This window comes from Schistocerca nitens, chromosome 5 (genome assembly GCF_023898315.1).
Source record: "Schistocerca nitens isolate TAMUIC-IGC-003100 chromosome 5, iqSchNite1.1, whole genome shotgun sequence".
Lineage (NCBI taxonomy): Eukaryota > Metazoa > Arthropoda > Insecta > Orthoptera > Acrididae > Schistocerca > Schistocerca nitens.
In genome coordinates, this window is record NC_064618.1 from 527,444,712 (window position 1) to 527,464,983 (window position 20,272).

The 20,272-nt window shown below is 39.9% G+C and overlaps 1 protein-coding gene across 1 annotated transcript in view; it reads right to left on the reverse strand.

Moving 5' to 3' along the window:
- The window catches only part of LOC126259616 (kalirin), a 1,784,965-nt gene that overhangs the window by 792,957 nt on the left and 971,736 nt on the right, over positions 1 to 20,272 (reverse strand). The window contains exons 16-20 of the mRNA XM_049956530.1: positions 14,538 to 14,871; positions 8,844 to 9,026; positions 8,314 to 8,433; positions 6,245 to 6,436; positions 4,789 to 5,068 (exon numbers count right to left, since the gene is read on the reverse strand). Of these exons, the coding sequence (XP_049812487.1) occupies positions 4,789 to 5,068; positions 6,245 to 6,436; positions 8,314 to 8,433; positions 8,844 to 9,026; positions 14,538 to 14,871 (1,109 nt within the window). The remainder of the gene's footprint in view (positions 1 to 4,788; positions 5,069 to 6,244; positions 6,437 to 8,313; positions 8,434 to 8,843; positions 9,027 to 14,537; positions 14,872 to 20,272) is intronic.

Here is a 20,272-nt window from a genome sequence, read left to right on the forward strand (position 1 = left end):
TAATATGATGTGGAAAAATGGTGACTGGCATTACGACTGGACTATTTTCATTATAATTCTTCTTCATAAACAAGGGACAGCTTGAATAATTTGACTATAGCATTAATATCATATTCCAGCAAAGTCCTCCTGCACATAATGAATCAATACCAAAGGAAACACTTGCATTCTCCTATTTCTGCAGAACAAGTAACTTTTGTGACAGATAAAGGCACTGAAGAGCAAGATAACTGAAAATAGATTTAAAAAGGCCTTTGATTACATCATGTGGGACAAGTTGTGGCATGTCCTCAATGCGTTTGGGGCTAAAAAAAAACTTGTATCATTTCTAGAAGACCTTTATAAGCATCATATTCCAACCATAAAAGTGAGTGGTGAATACTTAGAGTTAAGTGAAACATGAAGCATGTTATGTTGCATTACACAGATATGCATCAGAAACATAAGTACTGAAGAAAAGGCAGGTAAACAAGATACAAGTTTGTGAGTTGAAATTTAAGATAAGCAGGAGAGGACTAAATAGAGAGGATAGAGTAAGGAATGAGACAATAAGGCAAATAAGGGTGGTTCAAACGGTTGCACATAAACTGAAGGTGCTGATAGAGGAGTTAAAATAAAATAACTTTACAATAGGAACTTATGGCTTTGTGGAGTAATCCTGAGCAAATGAGTGTTCTTGAATGTCAGGAACAACAAGGACAACTAATGTCCATGGGTCTTGAATTTAGTCAAAGGTAAGGAGGAGGAGGAGATTTGTGTTTAATATCCCATCAATTACGAGACCATTAGAAATGGAACATAAGCTTGGATTAGCGAAGGATGTGAAAGGAAATCAGCTGTGCCCTTTCAAAGGAACCATCATGGCATTTGCCTGAAGCGATTCAGGGAAACCATGGAAAACCTACATCAAGATGGCCGAAAGCAGGTTTGAGCCATCGCTCTCTCAAGTCCAGTGTGCAAATCACTGTGCCACCTCTCTCAGTTCCATCAAAGGTAAAGTACTGTTTCTCTGCATGTAAAAATTCAGAAAATTATTATGTGGTTCTCTGCAAATGGACTCTCACTAAATTTTGAGAAACCACAGTTTATACAACAGTTCTGTACAGTAAATGGCATAACACCACTGACAAATATAGACTTTGAAGTCTGTCATTAAGGCAGACAGAATATTTAAAATTTCTAGGTGAGTGCATTGATGAGAAACTGAATTGGGAGAAACACATTGATGATCTGCTGAAACATTTACATTCAGCTACTTATGCCATTAGGGTTATTGCAAATTTTGGTGATAAGGTATCAATAAATTAACCTACTATGACGTCCATTCACTGCTTTCATATGGCGTCATATTTTGGGGTAATTCATCATTAAAAGAAAAAGTATTCATTGCACGAAAGTGTATAATAGAATAATAGTTGGAGACCACCCTAGATCATCTTGTAGACATTTATTTAAAGAACTCAGGATATTCACAGTACCTTCTCAATACATACATTCACTTATGAAATTTGTTATTAATAACCCATTCTAATTCAAAAATGATAGCAAAGTGCATAGCTGCAACATTAGAAGAAAGGATGATCTTCATTATTCTGGATTATATCTGACTGTGAAACAAAAAGTGGTGAATTATACTGCCAAACAAACTTTGGTCACTTATGAAATAGCATTAAAAGTCTGAAAGATAGCCAACCAGCATTTAAAACAAATTAAAAGAATTTCCAAATGACAGCTCCTCCTACTCAGCAAAAGTTTTTTTGGATATGAAGTAGTAATTGTAAAAAAAAAATTATATCATATAAAGAAATCTTAAGTTAAACTGACACATTCCATGTCAATACAAAATGTTATGTTCACAATCTATGGAACAAGAAGTAATGTAAAGTACAACTGTTCGTCATTCAAGCTTCATGTACATGGTAAGTTCCCAATGAAGAAACCCTTTTTGCCAGAATACTGGCGGTATCTGCAAGTTTGTGTGAGGCCAGGTGTATTTGGTAGACTGCTCTAGAATTTTCTACGAATATGTTATGCCTGTACTGAGTGTGATGGGCATTACTTTTTACACCTGTTTTGATGTTCAACACTGATGAGGAAATAGTACATTATCTCTGTTGTGTAATGTGTGTAATGGTTTCCCTCATTGTTCCTGGTATTCCAAAGCTTTCACTGGCTTAGGATTACTTCCAAGACCACAAGCCCCTATTCCAGAGTAGATGTATTTTAACTCCTCTATCAGCTCCTTCAATTTGTGTGCAACCTTTTGAAAAACCTTGTAGTGAATGAGAAAGAACTCTATGCAAAGACCACAGAGAAGATAAGATTACGATGATACTGCCATGTTAAGAGAATGGAAGCTGGTAGGATACCAAGATAGGCTCATGAAATGACAGTAGCTCACGATATTACATATTGTCCCTTATTAAGTTCTCTTTGCAATCTTTTCAGCAGCCCATGGGACAAAATCTTAGTCACCCCCTTAAAAGTGCACACTAGATGCTGAGAGATTATCAATCTGCATCAGATGACATCCAGGTTGCTAGCCAGGAGTTGGCTGTCATAAAACCACAGGCACCTGCTATTTAAGGACTAGTATCTTAATGCTGGAGTACCATGCAAGTAAGTGTTCAATTTTCTTTATCAATCATGGAACAGTAAATGTAACTGTATTCCCATATGGGGTATCAGATTGTCCCATTTTCATTTGGCTGTCAGTTATGTGTCGGAAATAAAACAACATTTATTTCCATCTAAAGAAGTTTCTACTACTGAAATTCCATTTCCTGAATCAAAGTCTGTATAATATGGAATGTAGTGTTTAAAAAAGTAGTTAAACTAATTTTGCAGCCATTACTAATGCTCTTATGGTAACAGATAAAGACACACAACTACCAGAAGAAGATTGAAATATTAATATAAAACAAAGTTATTGCTTATACTTGGGACCATCACTATAAAACAAGGCCGTTGTTTGTACATTACAGATAAATCATGAGCAAACTATATGCAGAACTTGAAACAATTCCAAAAAATTACTTTCCTTAAGTTTTCTTTATGGAGCAAATTAGCATTTGAGTGTGCTTATTTCACACTGAAAATTTGCCATATACCTAGGTATATGAAGCAACTTGAAATTTGCTATGTCTTTCAGAACTGTTGTCTGTGATATAATTTACATTTCACACTGGTTAAAGACAATTTTAATAAATTTATTCAAGCATCCATATTTTTCATTAACAGTAACAGGGGGCAGTAGTGAACATCAGTGGCTTAACAGACAAGGTGTAAAACTTTGCTTCCACCGTTTCTTCCCCAACATTTGACGCTTTCATGAAACAAATTGGTTACACATGTATCATTCAAAGTATTTTCCATTGCTGGCCATTACTTTCTCCCATCTTTCAGGCAGTGCACGAATCCTGTGTTGAAAAAATTGTTCATCTTTTCAAATGATCCATGAATTGATCCAATTTGTGACTTCTTCATGAGATCAGAAGCATTGGTCAGCCAGGACATGCGCCATTGATCTAAATAGGTGATAGAGGGAGCAATGTCTGGAGCAATCAGCAGGTGGGGTAGCAATTCCCATTTTAACATTTCCAAGTACATTCTGACCTCTTTTGCAATGTTGGGTTGAACGCTGTCATGCTGCAAAATCATTTTATCGTTCCTCTCACTGTATTGCAGCCATTTGTCTTTTAATGCTCTGCTCAAATGCATTAATTGCATTCGATAATGAGCACCTGTGATTGTTTCACTTGGTTTTAATACCTCATAGCACACAACGCCGAGCTGGTCCCACCAAATGCAGAGCACGATCTTGGAGCCGTGAATATTTGGTTTGGCCATTGACGTGGAAGCATGGCCAGATTTCCCCATGACGTTTTGCATTTAGGGTTATCATAATGAACCCATTTTTCATCCCCAGTCACAATGTGATGCAGAAATCCCTTTCATTTTGCCTCTGAAGCAACTGTTCTCAAACACACATATGCCATTCAACATCTCTTGGTTTCAGCTCACGCAGGACCCAAGTTCCTTCATTCTGAATCATGTCCATAACCTTGAGACATTTTGAAATGGCTTGCTGTGTCACTCTCACTAATTGTGCCAATTCTTCTTTAGTTTGATGCAAGTCTTCACTCGGCAATTCTCCAATTCTGCATCTTCGGAAACATTCTCTCTTCCACCACTATGCCAGTCTACGACGTTAAAATCACCATTCTTGAAGTGTTCAAACCATTCACGACACATTCTTTCGCAAACAGCATTCTTATCATATGTACTTGAGAGCATTCGATGAGACTTAGCTGCAGTTTTCCTCACATTGAAACAAAACAGTAACACTTCCCACAAATGACGAGAATTAGGCTTGTAAACTGACATTTTCAATCAATAACAACTTTATGATGCAGACAGAAACTGACTAATGTTTGAATGAGGTTATGCTGACTGAGGTCCAAGCTAACTGCCTGACATCTGCGATCTGTTTCTTTCGACCGCTACTTACCGATATCATCACCTATCGGCAAATGGCGGAAGCAAAGTTGTACACCTTGTACATACTTACTCCAGCCTATAATTAGGCAAAATAACAGAATAAGCAACCATAATTATCCATTATTTGAACAAATTTCTCTGAAAACTTCAACATTTAAAGCAAATTTACAGGAAAAATAAAGTGGAAACTTAAATAATGATCTCACAGAGTGACTTTCACTGTATATTTTGCTTTGGGACATCATCATGCAGATATCACACTGTGAAAGGAAACATGCAGAAACTTACTTTTAACCCTGTTTTCTGAGTTACGACTACTAGTTTCACCCTGGTAATTGTAATACTGCAGGCTTCGGCTAGTGTATTTCAGAAAAGTTTCAGCCGTTCTGCGAGCAAGTGTACATGCTTTGAGGAATGCTTCCTTCTGCTCTTGATGCTTGTTGATCAGCTGTGACACCATAGTCGCTTTGTCTGTTTTATCTGATGTACTGCTTGTGCCACTACTGCTGCCACACCAGTCCTCATCACGCTTGTACTCTCTTTCTAAACTGTCCAGTACTGAACACACCTGCAATAACATTTCTCATAAAAATTATGTCACTCCTTAAACAAAAAAATTGTTACACACTTTTAAACAGAAAAATAGCTTGAAGCGAGTGAGTGCACTATCCTCGCTACTTTTCATCACCATTATGGATGAGATAATAGCAGGAGTGGCAGTACAAACAACAGATCAAAATATCAAAGCAACGGTATTTGCAGGTGATTTAAATGGTGTGGGAAATTGAGAAGGAAAGGTAAAAGAAAGGCTAAGTGTATAGGGGGAAGTGGTGGGACAGCATAGATTTAATGCAAAGAAGTGTGAAGTGATGGTGACAATAAGGAATAAGATGAGAGTAGAAATGGATATAATTCACAGAGTACTAAACACAGTGGAAATTTCAAGTACATGGGGAGTGTAATAGAAGACAATGGGAGGAATGATTAGGAGGTTAGTGAATGAAAGCACATCAAGCCTCACAGAGTGTAAAGAGCTGATATGGAATAAGAATGTACACCAAAAAGCAAGTTAATGTTATATCAATCATGTTGTGGACCAACACTCAAGTATGCACTATTAATGTGAATAATGAAGAGAAGGCAGGAATGCATGATACAAGCTTGCAAGATTAAATTATTTGAATGGACAGAGTAAGGAATGAGATGGTGGAAGAAATAGTGAAAGAGAGGCCCATGCAAGAGACTACAGAAAGACAAGGTTACGATGGTGTGGGAACTGACAGGATACCAAGACAGTCTAATTGAATTACAATAAGAGGCAAGAGACTTAGAAGTGGACAGAGAGACAGGTGGATTCCTGGCATGAAGGAACATGTGAAGAAGAGAGAAATATGGTGGGAGGATAGGAAGAGTTGGAGAGGCTTGTGTTCCATGCAGACCCAGCCAGGCCCTGGAGACTGTAAAAGAAGATGATAATTCACTTTTTAAAGTCTTGTATGATGTGTTACACCAAATATTATATTCATAGTTGACAATAGATTTTACTGTTAGACTACTCCCTGAAACAAATTAGTAATCAATTACTTAGAACCTTAGAAGCATTAATACAAAGTGTTTCCTATGTACACCAGGTTCTTATATTAATCTAGAAATTAAAAAACAGAAAAAATCAATAATTTCTCACTGTTGGGATAAAAAATATAGCCTGTATGTGAAAAATTCAAAAGACTGAAAATGTACTAACTTGCTCTGCAGTCTTATAGAAATTTATGCTGGCTGTAACCAATTTGTGCCTCTCTTCTGCACAGGTAACGAGCTGCTGCCACCTCTTGGTTACCTCTTCAGCAATTTCTCTTATGCTTTGAGGATCATAATGGTTTGCACTTATCAGGGCTTCTGCTCTATGTTTCACTTGTACTGCAGAAGTGTGAGTTTTCTGGAACAGAAATGTCAGTCAAAGTGGTGATATCAACCTAACACTTCCATTCTGGAACAAAAAAGGACATCAGTTACAAAACATGGAAAACAAAAATACTTAATATACTGTACTATACTATGAAAATGAAAACTGACAGTCATGCTGCTTTTTTAATTTTGCATTAATTTTTGTAATGAACTCAAATGACATACAGTATGAAAATTTCTGCCAGGATGTAAATAACTTGGAGTGAAGAGGACCACTCACCAAATAGCAGAAAGCATTGAGCCATCAACATGCATGCACACACACACAAAGACAATTAAAACTAAGTCAGCTTTCAGAGGAAATCCTTTGACAAGCTAGAGTAGGGTGTGTGGAGAGAGGGGCTGCTACAAATTTCTTCCAAAAGCAAGCGAAGTTTTTGTTCTCCTTTGTGTGTGCCTCGCAGTGACTCAATACTTCTGCTATTCCATTCTGAAATAAGTATACTTAAATTATTTAAAAAAAGATAGGAAATAAAATAATTGCATACAAGTGAAAGAAAATAATTATCCTCGACTATAAACTAAGTAAAATACCTTGTGGGATGTTGGAGCAATAGGTATTATTGACAAACAACATACTGGCAATGGAGTCAAGATAAACTGCCAAAGATATTGTCACAATTGGTTTCACATTCAAAACATGAGAATGGCTTGTAGAAGGTGGTAAATTGAGTTTATTGTCACTGACCTTTGAATGCTTTTCTGTGTGTTACTACCTGTAATAGTCTATGAAAAACTAAGTTACAAATTTGGTGCCAAATGACATGTGACAGAATATCTGTAGTGAGGACAAGCAAGGTATGACGTATGAAAGAACAGTGGGTAACACAAGGCTTTCCATTATCACTGATGCATATACTGAGAAAGGCATGACACAACGACTAAGACTGATGGCACAGTTGAGTACAGTAGAAAAAAAAAAAGAGAGAGAGAAGCTGCCAGCCTACTGTCATCTTCTGGAAATGTATCAAGAAGTCATTCATGAATTGGATAATGCAACTAACATGGTGAAGAATTCTCAAAAGAATCAACTTGTTAATGGTAGGGGTAGACACAATGATTAATATAAATCGGCACTGATTGTCATAACAGTAGGATAGTATTTCAAATGCTCTGCAAGTTTGTGATGTACAATGAGATCTACAGACAGTAGGAATAGTAAATATGATTATTGAGTCAATGCACATCACTTTTAGGGGGCTTACATCTACCAGACAAGGGGATATGAAATTTAGGGTATGTGTCACCAACTGGCTGCATCTTTATTACACTGCTCTACAAAGAAGTTGTCTCGGAAATACTTCCAATGCAGATTGCTGGCAAAAGATCAATACTTGGAGAACTATACCATTTTTGCAGAGTAACACAGTCTAGCCAAGTGTAACATCCAAGTTAGACGAAACTGAAACTCTACAAAAGAATTATCACTTGTGTAGAATGAAAAGTAAATAATGAAACAGGAACAAGGGGAAATATCCATTAATTTGTATATAAATATTAGAGTAGAACACCCTTCAAGGAAAAGTTGATAAATTTAAACAGTCAGTCAGTTAATGTCACAATACTCAGGATATTATTCATGAGGGGCAAATAAAGTAGAGGTTTTTTGTTGATATTATATAAGCCACACCACAATGCAGATCTGTTTGCTGGGCTGGAAAAGTGTGTAACATTTATTACTTTGTGAACTGTCATGCTCAAAAGGCAAAAATGTCATTATCTGACAGACCCAACTTCAAACAAAATTTTGCTTTCTTTTATAAAAACAATTGCCTTTTCTTCTCATTTAGAATATACAAAAGTAAAGAGAAGTAAACTTCAAGCAATAAACTGCACTCATAACCATACCTCTATGGCAACCTGGAACTGTTCGTGTTCTTTCTTCAGCTGCTCAGCATCCTGTAAGCAGCTTGGAATGGCAAAACTAGCCATAAGCATCGCTTCACCATTACGTATCCAGCTAACCACCTATACAAACACAGCAGAAGTGTAAGTATCAGCATCAAAAAAGCAAATAATCACAAGGTATACAACACTGAAAGCAAAACATAGTAGTTTCAGACAATTAAAAAATATACTTCAGTATTTATTCCACTATGAGGTGACAATTCTTCTTTACAAGCATCACGAGAACTAATTCTTATGTGTCCAATTATTTCTTTCCATTTAGTTTATGTTTTATTTATTTATAAATGATGGTTTCCAAATTATTTGTAAGACTTCTTATAAGCTGCTTATCATTTGAATTTAACATAAAATATGTAGATTGCACAGTTAGATGTAAGAGAGGGCCATCTGACCCCAGTCTATCTAGGACAAATGAATCTGTAAGTAATAAATAAAATAAGGATAGAAAAGTTATTAACAGACATACAAACCTGATTAGCATCTGCCTGAAACTGACACAGCTGAAGGCACTGCTCCAGTTTGACACGGCGCAACTCTGCAAGGTCCTCCAGGTCCATTTCTCTTTCATGCAGAAATTCAAGCAGCACCTGCACCCGTGTCTGTGCAGAATACTGCGAGTCAGCCATTAGAGACAGTCCTGATGTCTCAAATGCCTGGAACAACATATTTCAATTGCAGTACTGTCACTAAACAAATAACTAGTAGGTCACATAATATAGCATATATTCAAAGATGTATTAGGCAAGTATTAAAAACACAAGTTCATTTATATAGTCATAATCCATATGCTTCAACTTCACACAGTTGCAGGATAGTTTCCTGGTGATAACATATGTGGCAAAAATTTGTTAAATAATTCCTTTCCATAAACAGGACTATGCAGTTAACATAATTTTGGCAGTGTAGACACCATGAGAAAACAGCAAATAACCTGAGAAATATGAAAGTGGGCTATGAAACTGATGGCATATCACATTTGTATGTGTGGAAGAAGCTTATCGTGATATTAAGTAGAGTAAGGTGTTTACAGTTAATAGGATGTTTTAAAGTCTAATCTCATTTATCTAATTTTTAAAGCACTTTCTGCATACAGGAATTCTTTACAGACACAGATAACATAATTTCAATATTTCATTTATCTGATGGTAATAACAAAATCAGAAACTAAAGAAGTGGAGAGAGAGAGAGAGAGAGAGAGAGAGAGAGAAGAAGCAGTTGTTTACCAGCTGGTGCCACTTGTTGCCTGGAGACCTCACAGTCATCATTCAGATCTTTATATTGCTTTCCTTCTCCGCATCCTACTATCTGTTTCCACATCTCAGTCAGAAATAATTTTGATACATCAATTCTACATATTCCACTCACCCATGTTTCAGCAACAGACAGATCTGATGCTTCTATCTGTTTACAGAATTTATATTCAACTTTGACTTCTGGTATTTACAACATCTTTATAAAAACAATTATATTTTCACAAAAGAGCAAGTTAAGGGGATAACAACTTTCTGTGTCACATTGCTGATACCATTATTCTGCCTTAAAGTAACTTCACTTTTTAGGTTAGGTTAGTGTTGTTTTAACGTCCCGTCGACAACGAGGTCATTAGAGACGGAGCACAAGCTCGGGTTACGGAAGGATGGGGAAGGAAATCAGCCGTGCCCTTTCAAAGGAGCCATCCCGGCATTTGCCTGAAACGATTTAGGGAAATCACGGAAAACCTAAATCAGGATGGCTGGAGATGGGATTGAACCGTCGTCCTCCCGAATGCGAGTCCAGTGTGCTAACCACTGCGCCACCTCGCTCGGTTTTCACTTTTTCTCAACAGACATACAGCGATACAAAACATCTGGTAAAGCGTAATTATTTAGCAAACAACAAGGAAGATTACACAGTTAATAAAACAAGACTATTCATGGCTACATTGATTTCTCATAGTTACTAGCACTTCAAGGTTTTTATCACAGTGAGGTCCTTCATTGATGATCATGCGATGTGTGCATGATATTCATAACATATGGTGGTACATCCACATTTCAAACGCATTTAGCCATTTCATGGACAAATTTGTGATTGCACAGGCTTATACTCCATACAGAAATACTAATAGCACATACCACTGGAGGACAAGCCTTTGTGGCTGCATATCAAATGTTTGATCTCATTTATTATGTCAATCAGCATCCAAAATAGGTTAATTCTGTCTTCTACAAGCTGAGATCTGCTATGTTGTCAATGCTTATTATAGTGCAACTTGGATTGAGGATATCATTTAAGCATTTAAAATTGATCTTTTGTCATTCACTGACAGCATCCAAGGCAATTGCTTCAGAGTATAGCTTGAAGAGTGCTGAAGATCAAATGCATCCTTGTCTGAGACCTTTCTGTGTTTTGATGTCACTGACATGTCATCTCCAAACTTGATATGGGCCTTTTGAATCCAGTACAGTTGGTTAATCATACTGGTATCGTTAACAATTTCAGCTTATCAACAAGCATGTAATATTTGATGTTGTCAAACGTGTTTTTGTAATCAATAAAGCAAGTAGAGTGTTTTACTTTGTGGTTACATCATTTCTGAACTAAGACCCAATTAGAAAACAGGGCATCCCTTTTTGTTTGGAGGTGATTCCTACATCCAAAATGTGTTTCACTAATGTTCTCTTCTACATGTATACACATACTCCAAAAACCACTATGAAGCACATGATAGAGGGTATTTCCCATAGTATCATGCATTAGTTTTTCCCCATTTAATTTGCGTACGAAGCATGTGAAAATGACTGCTTTAATTCCTCTGTGTCTAATCTTGCCTTTGCAGTCCTTACTGGAACAATAAATGGGACAAAGAAGTATATTCACAGATTCCTCAGCTAATACTGGTTCTTAAAACTTTGTACCTAGGATTTGTTGGGATGATTGGCTTCTGCATTCAAGTGTTTCCCACACTAAGTTTTTCAGCATTTCAGTGACACTGTCATCTGAGTTAAACAAGCCTATGACCATCCATTCTGTTCTTCTGTATATATATTATCATGATCCCCTTTTAGATCTATTTGGTGTTGATCCTACAAACTTGAGCAATACTCTAGTACCAATCACACAACTGTTTTGTAAGCATTCTCCTTTGTAGACTCGTTGCATTTCTACCAGTATTTTTCCAAGGGACCAAAGTCTACCTATGGTAAGCTTATGTTATCATTTAATTTCATATCCACACAAATTGTTAGACTGAGGCAATTGTTCAAGTTGACTTATTCTAATAGTGACTCACTGATGTTATAGTCATAGAATACAATTTTTTGTGTTTTATGATGTACACAATTTCACATATCTGTACTTTTGAGGCAAGTTACCAATGGTTAGAGATCTTGAAATCTTTCTGAGAACTACTTGGATATTTGTTCAGCTTTCTTTGAGATAGTATTTCATAACATACAATTTCATCATTGGCAAAGTCTGAAGTTATTATATATATGGTGTGCCAGGTCACTGAAACACAAGGTGTTGATAAAATCCCACTATCACTTCAAAATATTGCAGCCTGGAAACTACTAGAAATAGAGAAACGTGATCTGCTGTAAAATGTTTAGCAGCTCTCAAGGGTTTTTGCTTTGCCCTTTATTGCATATGTGTCGTGGTGTGCACCAAAATGGTGGGAGATCAAGAGTAGGGGTAATGTGTCATGTGGTACGCAGGTGGAACTATCGACACCAATATGGGAGAGCACCATCAGCAAAGGGAAGCATAGTGTGGTTCAACAAAGTAACAGAAATAGGCAGTGTCAAAGACTTTCCTCGAAGTGGTTGTTGGACTGTGCCTCAAGTGTATGTTTACAGATTATAAACTGCCTTTCATTGGAGCATCCAGAGGTCAATTTGTTGTGCATCATGCAAATTTCAGAAATTGAGATCACGTGTTGATAAAAAAAGTTGGTAAAATGTTACAAATGTGGTTATGCCTTTTTGTGTACAAAGTGCTAATGACACAAACATTGCAGTGAAACCATTGTCATTTTTGCATGTTTCGTGCTGCCCTCCATAGATGCTTGACACAACATTAGGATTATGGGCTCCAAAAACCTACACAACACATGAAAACACATCCTCAACAGCACAAAGATTAATGTTTGGTGTGGCATAATGCACAATAGGATGATAAGATCAGGTTTTCTCTGCAGAGAAAATCCTAACAAGAAATGTTGACCTGGACGCACTAGAACAATCCCTGCTACCACAGATCGAAGACCTGCAGACATCCCTCATTTTGCAGCGCGATGCTGATGCTCACATTGGAGTTTAATGTGTGAGAGGTGCTAGATGACACTTTTCCTGAGAGGTGGATGGGTCGTGATAGTCACATCGTGTGGGACACTGTACTCTCCCAGTGTCACACCATTAGACTTCTTCTTACGTGGTTACATGAAGGATCATATCTAGACAACACCAGCCAATAACACTGCTACCCTTCCTCCATGTACAAAGTGACAATTACTGAACTACATCAGAAAAAACCACGTAAATTCAACACAAACTATGGCGAGCACACACTTTATTCAACATGTAAACATCACTACAGATACTTGCATTTAGGTTATGACATGTTCGATATGCCTGCTGTCATTGGTGATGATGTGGCACAGACAAATAGCGAAATTGTGCATGACCTTCTGAAGTGCTGGAACATCAATGCAGTTGATGATCTACTGAATGACTATTTTTGGCTCAGCAATGGTTTTGGGGTTATTGCTGTACACCTTGTCTTTAATATAGCCCCACAGAAAAGAGTCCCACATGTTCAGATCCGGAGATTATGGCCGCCAATTCAGGCCCATGCCAGTGGTCTCTGGGTAAACCAGACAAAGAATGCTCCTCCAGGACACTGATCACTCCTGGTTCAATGGAGTCAACATCCTGTCGAAATCAGGGTTACTTTGAATAATGGCAGGAAATCAACTTCCAAAACCTTCATGTACAATTCGGAAGTCACTGTGCCATCAAGGAGTATTGCGCCAATTATACCGTGACTGGACACTGCACACCAAATAGTCACTCTTTGAGGATGAAGAGACATCTCGATCGCGTAAAGCGGAATCTCAGTCCCCCAAATGTGCAAAGTTTCCTTATTGACGAACCCGTCCAAATGAAAGTCGGCTTCATTGCTAAGCCAAACAATACTGATTCCCATCATGCCCTGCAGCCAACCGTGCAGTTTGAACATCCTAACACAAATTGATCAAAAGTTAAGAGGATTTTATTCCGTATGCCGGCCGGGGTGGCCGAGCAGTTCTAGGCACTATAGTCTGGAACCGCGCAACCTCTCCGGTCGCAGGTTCGAATCCTGCCTCAGGCACGGATGTGTGTGATGTCCTTAGGTTAGTTTGGTTTAAGTAGTTCTAAGTTCTAGGGGACTGATGACCTCAGAATTTAAGTCCCATAGTGCTCAGAGTCATTTGAACCATTTTATATTCCATATAGTTCAATAACTGTCATCCTGTATCAGGGAACTGGATGCTGCAATGCTGATCCATATACGGTCAGAACTTAAATTTCACTTCGATATTCTAGGAGCGACGAACCCGCCGGGTTAGCCGAGAGCGCTAATGCGTCGCTTCCCGGACTCGGGTATGCGTGCCGGCCCCGGATCGAATCCGCTCGCCTGATTAACGACGAGGGCCCGTGTGCCGGCCAGCCCGGATGTGTTTTTTAGGCAGTTTTCCAAATACCTCTAGGTGAATACCTGGCTGGTTCCCACGTCCCGCCTCAGTTACACAACTCACAGACATTTTAAACGCATCCGCAATTTTCTATGATTATACTAAACACAGACAGATGGGGTACTCCGATTCCGTCCCGGGGGGTACAGGGCGGCAGCAGGAAGGGTATCCGGCCACCCCTTCACATTAATACGCCAAATCCGAATTAACCACGCCAACCCCGCGCACAACGCGGGACAAAGGTGCAAGCGATAGAATAGAATTCTAGGAGCGATGAGTGGCCCACTCTCTAAAACTCTGGCATAAAAACTTTTTTGAAGTTATAATGAGACTTCACGGAGAACCTGTGCTGTACGAACAAGGGTCCCAGCTGCGTGACCTGGGAGACGCGTTAGGTGAGGAGCAGAAAACTTCCACCATTGGGGTGGAGAACAGAGATGGGAGGGTGTACCTGCGCGAGCTCCTGGCCCTGCTGGAGCACGGCGAAGGTGGTGGCCTGCATGCGCGCGACGCTCTCGTTGTGCAGGCGCAGCATGGCCTCGGCCTGGGCGGCGTCGCGGCACGTGTCGGCGCGCTGCAGCTGGTCGGACCAGAGGTCCAGCTGCGAGGACACCTCCAGCGCGTCGCGCTCGAACAGGCGCAGCCGCAGGCACAGGTCGAGGCGCAGCTTGCGCGCGTCCCACAGCGCCTCCAGCTCGTCGCGCGTCTTACCCAGCCGGCCCAGCGCCGCCTCCACCGCCGCCACCGAGCCCGTCGCGTCCATCTCCGGCGTCACGCCCGCCGACCTGCAGCGTACAGCAACACCACTGCTCCAGTACACGCAGACACACATGTACATTGAAGCGCCGAGGAAACTGGTATAGGCATGGATATTCAAACACAGAGATACGTATACAGGCAGAATACGGCGCTGCGGTCGGCAACACCTATATAAGACAACAAGTGTGTGGCCCAGTTGTTAGATCGGCTACTGCTGCTACAGTGGCAGATTATCACGATTTGAGTTTGAACGAGGTGTTATAGTCGACGCACGGGCGATGGAACACAGCATCTCCGAGGTAGCGATGGAGATTTTCCGGCACGACCATTTCACGAGCGTACCGTGAATATCAGGAATCCGGTAAAACATAAAATCTCCGACATCGCTGCGGCCGGAAAAAGATCTTGCAAGAACGGGATCAGCGACGACTGAAGAGAACCGCTCAACGTGACAGAAGTGCAATCCTTCCGCAAACTGCTGCAGATTTAAATGCTGGGCCATCAACAAGTGTCGACGTGCGAACCATTTTCAACGAAACATCATCCATATAGGCTTTCGGAGCCAACCGCCCACTCGTGTACCCTTGAAGACTGCACGACACAAAGCTTTACCCCTAGCGGATGGACATGTAGGGAGTGGAGACAAGCTCAGGAATCCATGGACCTTGCATGTCAGCAGGGGACTGTTCAAGCTGGTGGAGGCTCTGTGCTGGTATGGGGCGTGTGCAGTTGGAGTGATATGGGGCCCCTGATACGCCTAGATACGACTCTGACAGGTGACGTGTACATAAGCGTCCTATCTGATCACCTGCATCCATTCATGTCCAGCCGGCCGAAGTGGCCGTGCGGTTCTAGGCGCTGCAGTCTGGAACCGCGAGACCGCTACGGTCGCAGGTTCGAATCCTGCCTCGGGCATGGATGTGTGTCATGTCCTTAGGTTAGTTAGGTTTAACTAGCTCTAAGTTCTAGGGGACTAATAACCTCAGAAGTTGAGTCCCATATTGCTCAGAGCCATTTGAACCATTCATGTCCATTGTGCATTCCGATGGACTTGGGCAATTCCAGCAGGACAATGTGATACCCCACACGTCCACAATTGCTACAGAGTGACTCCAGGAACACTCTTCTGAGTTTAAACACTTCTGCTGGCCACCAAACTCCCCAGACACGAACATTATTGAGCATCTCTGGAATGCCTTGCAACGTGCTGTTGAGAAGATATCTCCACCCCCTCGTACTTTTACGGATTTATGGACAGGCCTGCAGGATTCACGGTGGCAGTTCCCTCCAGCACTACTTTAGACATTAGTCGAGTCCATGCCACGTCGTGTTGCGGCTCTTCTGCGCGCTCGCGGTAGTTCTACACGATGTTACAAGTGTACAAGTTTCTTTGACTCTTCAGTGTACAACATTTTACTAATCAGACACCAGTACGGTTCCGCGTTTCTTTCTATTACCTGATACGTTATTGTACATTACTAGCTCAACGCCCACGTAGACTGTATGGCCTGCACAGATTTGTTTTTCTTTAATCGAATTTTTATGTTATTCAGATTTTGCAACACCTTCCACACTTTTCACGCTAATTAAGGCCCTAAAAGGGTGGTTTTTTCGGATGTGTTTCAGATCAAAAAGCTATTCTGATAGCTGTAGTCCACGGTTTTGTAAACCATGCATTTTGCCTTCTTTCTTCATATCTAACCGAGATGTGAAATACCAATTTTCATAGATTTAGGTTTAATTTTTTTTAATATAAGGAAATATTTTCATCCCCAATTTCACCCCCTTGGGGGTTGAATTTCCAAAAGCAGTGAAACAGCATCTTTTTCTTTTAACTTCTAAACGAGAAGTCAAATACAGATATTCCTAGGATTAGCTTTAAAAATGCTTTCACAATGAAATATTTTCATAGAACATTCCATCCCCTGTTTCACTCCCTTACGGGTTCAGTTTCCTAACACATGAAGCATGTATTTCTTCTATGTAATCGAGAAACCAAATACCAGTTTTCACAGATGTAGCTTTAAAAATACTTCAGTGGTTCTTTAATGATGACTTATTTCTTAACAATTTTCATCCGCTATTTCAAGCTCTTAAAGGCTAAATTTACAAAAATGCTGAAACACGTATTTCTTTATTTCTGACCGAGAAACCAAATACCAACTTTTGTAAATCTAACTTCAAAATTGGCTTAATAGCGGTATATTTTCAAAAAATCGTTCATCCTCTCTTTCACCGCCATTGGGATGGAATTCCGAAAATGCCCTTCTTAAACGACGTCTGCAGCATAAAGTCAACTCCCTCCTACACAGCGTAACACAGCGTACGAAAAGTTAGACAGACTTTGAATAAGAAATTATGAAAGAATTTAATAAAAAAAAGAAAATAAGTAGACCAAATCAATGGTATTAAACAAAGAAGAATTATAATCAAGAAAAGCCTGTTATACAACTGGGCGGTATAGGCTGTAGACTATCTGACAATATCAGAACTGAATGACGGCCTCAAGGAATCCAAGTATGTGAAGGGCCTTGCATATTAAAATACGACCGGACTTCAGAAAGTAAGCTAAACATTATTATGACACGCCAGTAACTTTTACTGAATGTTGCACTACAGTTCAAAGTGACACAGATACATGACTCTACTTTTTAGTATTAGTCATAAAGTCTCTGAAAAAGAACAGTCGGAACGTTCTACCAATCGTTCAGTTGCTCGACGATAGGAATCTGGTCTTTGGTCACGGAGCCATTCGAGAACCGCCGTGTGAAAGTCCTTGCAGCTGCTGAGAATCAGTTCCTCGGTTGACTGGACATTGTCCTCTGTGATCGACGTCGGTGACCTTCCTTCCCGTTCAGCATCACCCTGTGTACGCGGTCCTGGTAAAATTGTTGGCACCATTGCACTACTTCTGGACGCGATACTGTACGTATTCCATATACCGCCAGAATTTGACAGTGAATTTCTATCGCAATTTATACGTTTTGCCAACAATAATAGTACCGCCCCATGTACTTCAACTTTGGAGTACGTTGCCGGTTTCCGCACCATTTCACTCCAACACTGTGATGTGCCTATTATGCGTACTGCAACAAAACCATCTCTGCAGTAAAAGCCGGAACCTGTACGATACGCCACTCTTGTTGTGCAATGCTCTTAGTGTGAGATGACATGTGTAACTTACTTTTTGAAGCCCCTACGTAATAGTACATAATTAATTAAGTATGCGGATTACAACTCAAGGAAGGAGGTATCGACTTCCTTAGTGTTTGCTGGGATCAAGAACGATGGAAAATAGCCAAACTGCCACTTTTAACAAGGGCAATACAACTGATAGAGCCGATTACAGATGTGTAAGTGTGCTAAATAGTGGGCACAAATGATTCTCAAGGGTATTAAACAATAGCAAAAAGCTTACAGCGAAATAAAACTCAGTAAACTCTGTAAAGTTCAGCCTAGCTATAGGAAACGATGCTCATCTACGACTATTATCAGAAACAACAGATAATTCAATGCAGCTATTCACAAGGCACTTACAGACTCGGAAAATGATTTCGATCGAGTTCAAAGAAAACTACTGCAGTAGTTCTATTAAGGCCACTACATTTTATTACTATTTTTGTCCTCCCCTCACATCTTTTTATCTCTCCGAAATATAATTTGCAGTCCACCACTTTCAATGTGCCATAAATGCCTAGTAGTTAATAATAATAACAATAAATATGAAAAATGGTTTATTGCAATAATAAAATGTCTAATTACATTGTCACATATTGTTTTAATATAATAATAATGAAATGACTGTAAGGCATTCCTGGCCGGGAGAGCCTCGTCTGGGATAATTCTGCCGCCTGGTGCAAGTTATTCTAATTGACGCCACTGCGGCGACTTTTGCGTCGATGAAGATGACTAGATAACGTGCTGCGGACATAATAATAATAATGTGTTTACATCAGTGCTTAGTGCATCACTTTAGCATAACTTCGAAGAAATTCTAATTCACACACATGATTTGAAAAGTACTCGTCCTAATATTTGAGAAGTACATGTGTCACGTGAATGCTGTAAGAACTATGATGGAAGTTCTAATAGTTCGTTGAATCACCACTAGATGTCACCGCTAGCGCAACGAGGTTTCCAGCGTAATAATAGGTCATGCTTTATGAATAAACACTTGACGTGTCAGTGTTGTGGTTAGAGATCTGTGATGTGGTCATTTCTCTGTTGTTGTTCCCAACTAGTGATTTGGGAAGATCGAAAAAATCGAGATTCGAGCAGTGATTAAGTACTTCTTAATGAGAGGTACGAATGCAAAGAGAATTCATCCCGGCTTTTCAGAAGGCACTGGGCGACTCTGCTCCTTCATATTCGGCTGTTCCCAAGTGGACAAACGCGTTTAAAATTTAGACGGGCAGCATAGTGATGGTCCGCCTAGTGATCGGCTAAGACGCACCACTGCCCTAGAAAGCATTACAAAGTGCATAAAATGGAAATGAAGGATCGCCGACTGAAAGTGCGAGAAGTTGTTGAAACTGTAGGGATGCAATCTGAACGAGCATATCTCATTTTAACACTGGAATCGGATATGAGAAAATTTTCTGCTAGATGGAGGATCAGAAATGCATCACAATGGAATTGTCCGAACAATATTTGATCAGTTTTCAGAGCAACCAACGATATTTTTGCGTCGGTTTATGACGAGAGCTGAACCTTGGATCCATTACTATATCCCAGGTACAAAACAACAGTCAAAGCCGTGGGAAAATATTGATTCACCACCACCACCACCACGAAAGCAATACGGTCGGCCGGAAAGGTCAAGGTGTCAGTTTCCTAGTATGCGAAAGGGATTCTGCTGATAGATAATCTCCCCACCGGTCAAACAATTACGGAACAATACCACGCTAACCTTCCGGACGAACTACAGCGCAAGATGGGCGAAAAAAAAGCCAGTATTGGCAAGGAATAAATTCATCTTTCATCAAGGCAATGTACACCCACACAAAAATGTCGCTGCATGACAAAAATACAGGATACACCCGCATTATTCGCGTGATTTGGCTCCACCAGATTTCAATCTCTTCCTCAAGCTCAAAATTTTTCTCGGTGGAATCTCTTCAAACGATGATCTGACAGCTGAAGGTGACGGTTATTTTGCAGGCCTGGAGGAATCTAAGTTTCTAGAATGAGTCAAGGCATTGGAACATAGCTGGACCAAAGGCGCTGGTAACCAAGGAGACTACACTCAAAAATAAAAAAATAACTGAGGTAAGTTGTTTCTTTCCATTCCAGCCTGAGAACTTTTCAAACTAACGCGCACAATAGAAACAAACTTTGGCAAGATCAAAATTTACACGACATAAAATAAAACTCTGCATTCGCCATTGTCAGCATTTCACTTAGAGCTACAGTTACGAACACCTGTCT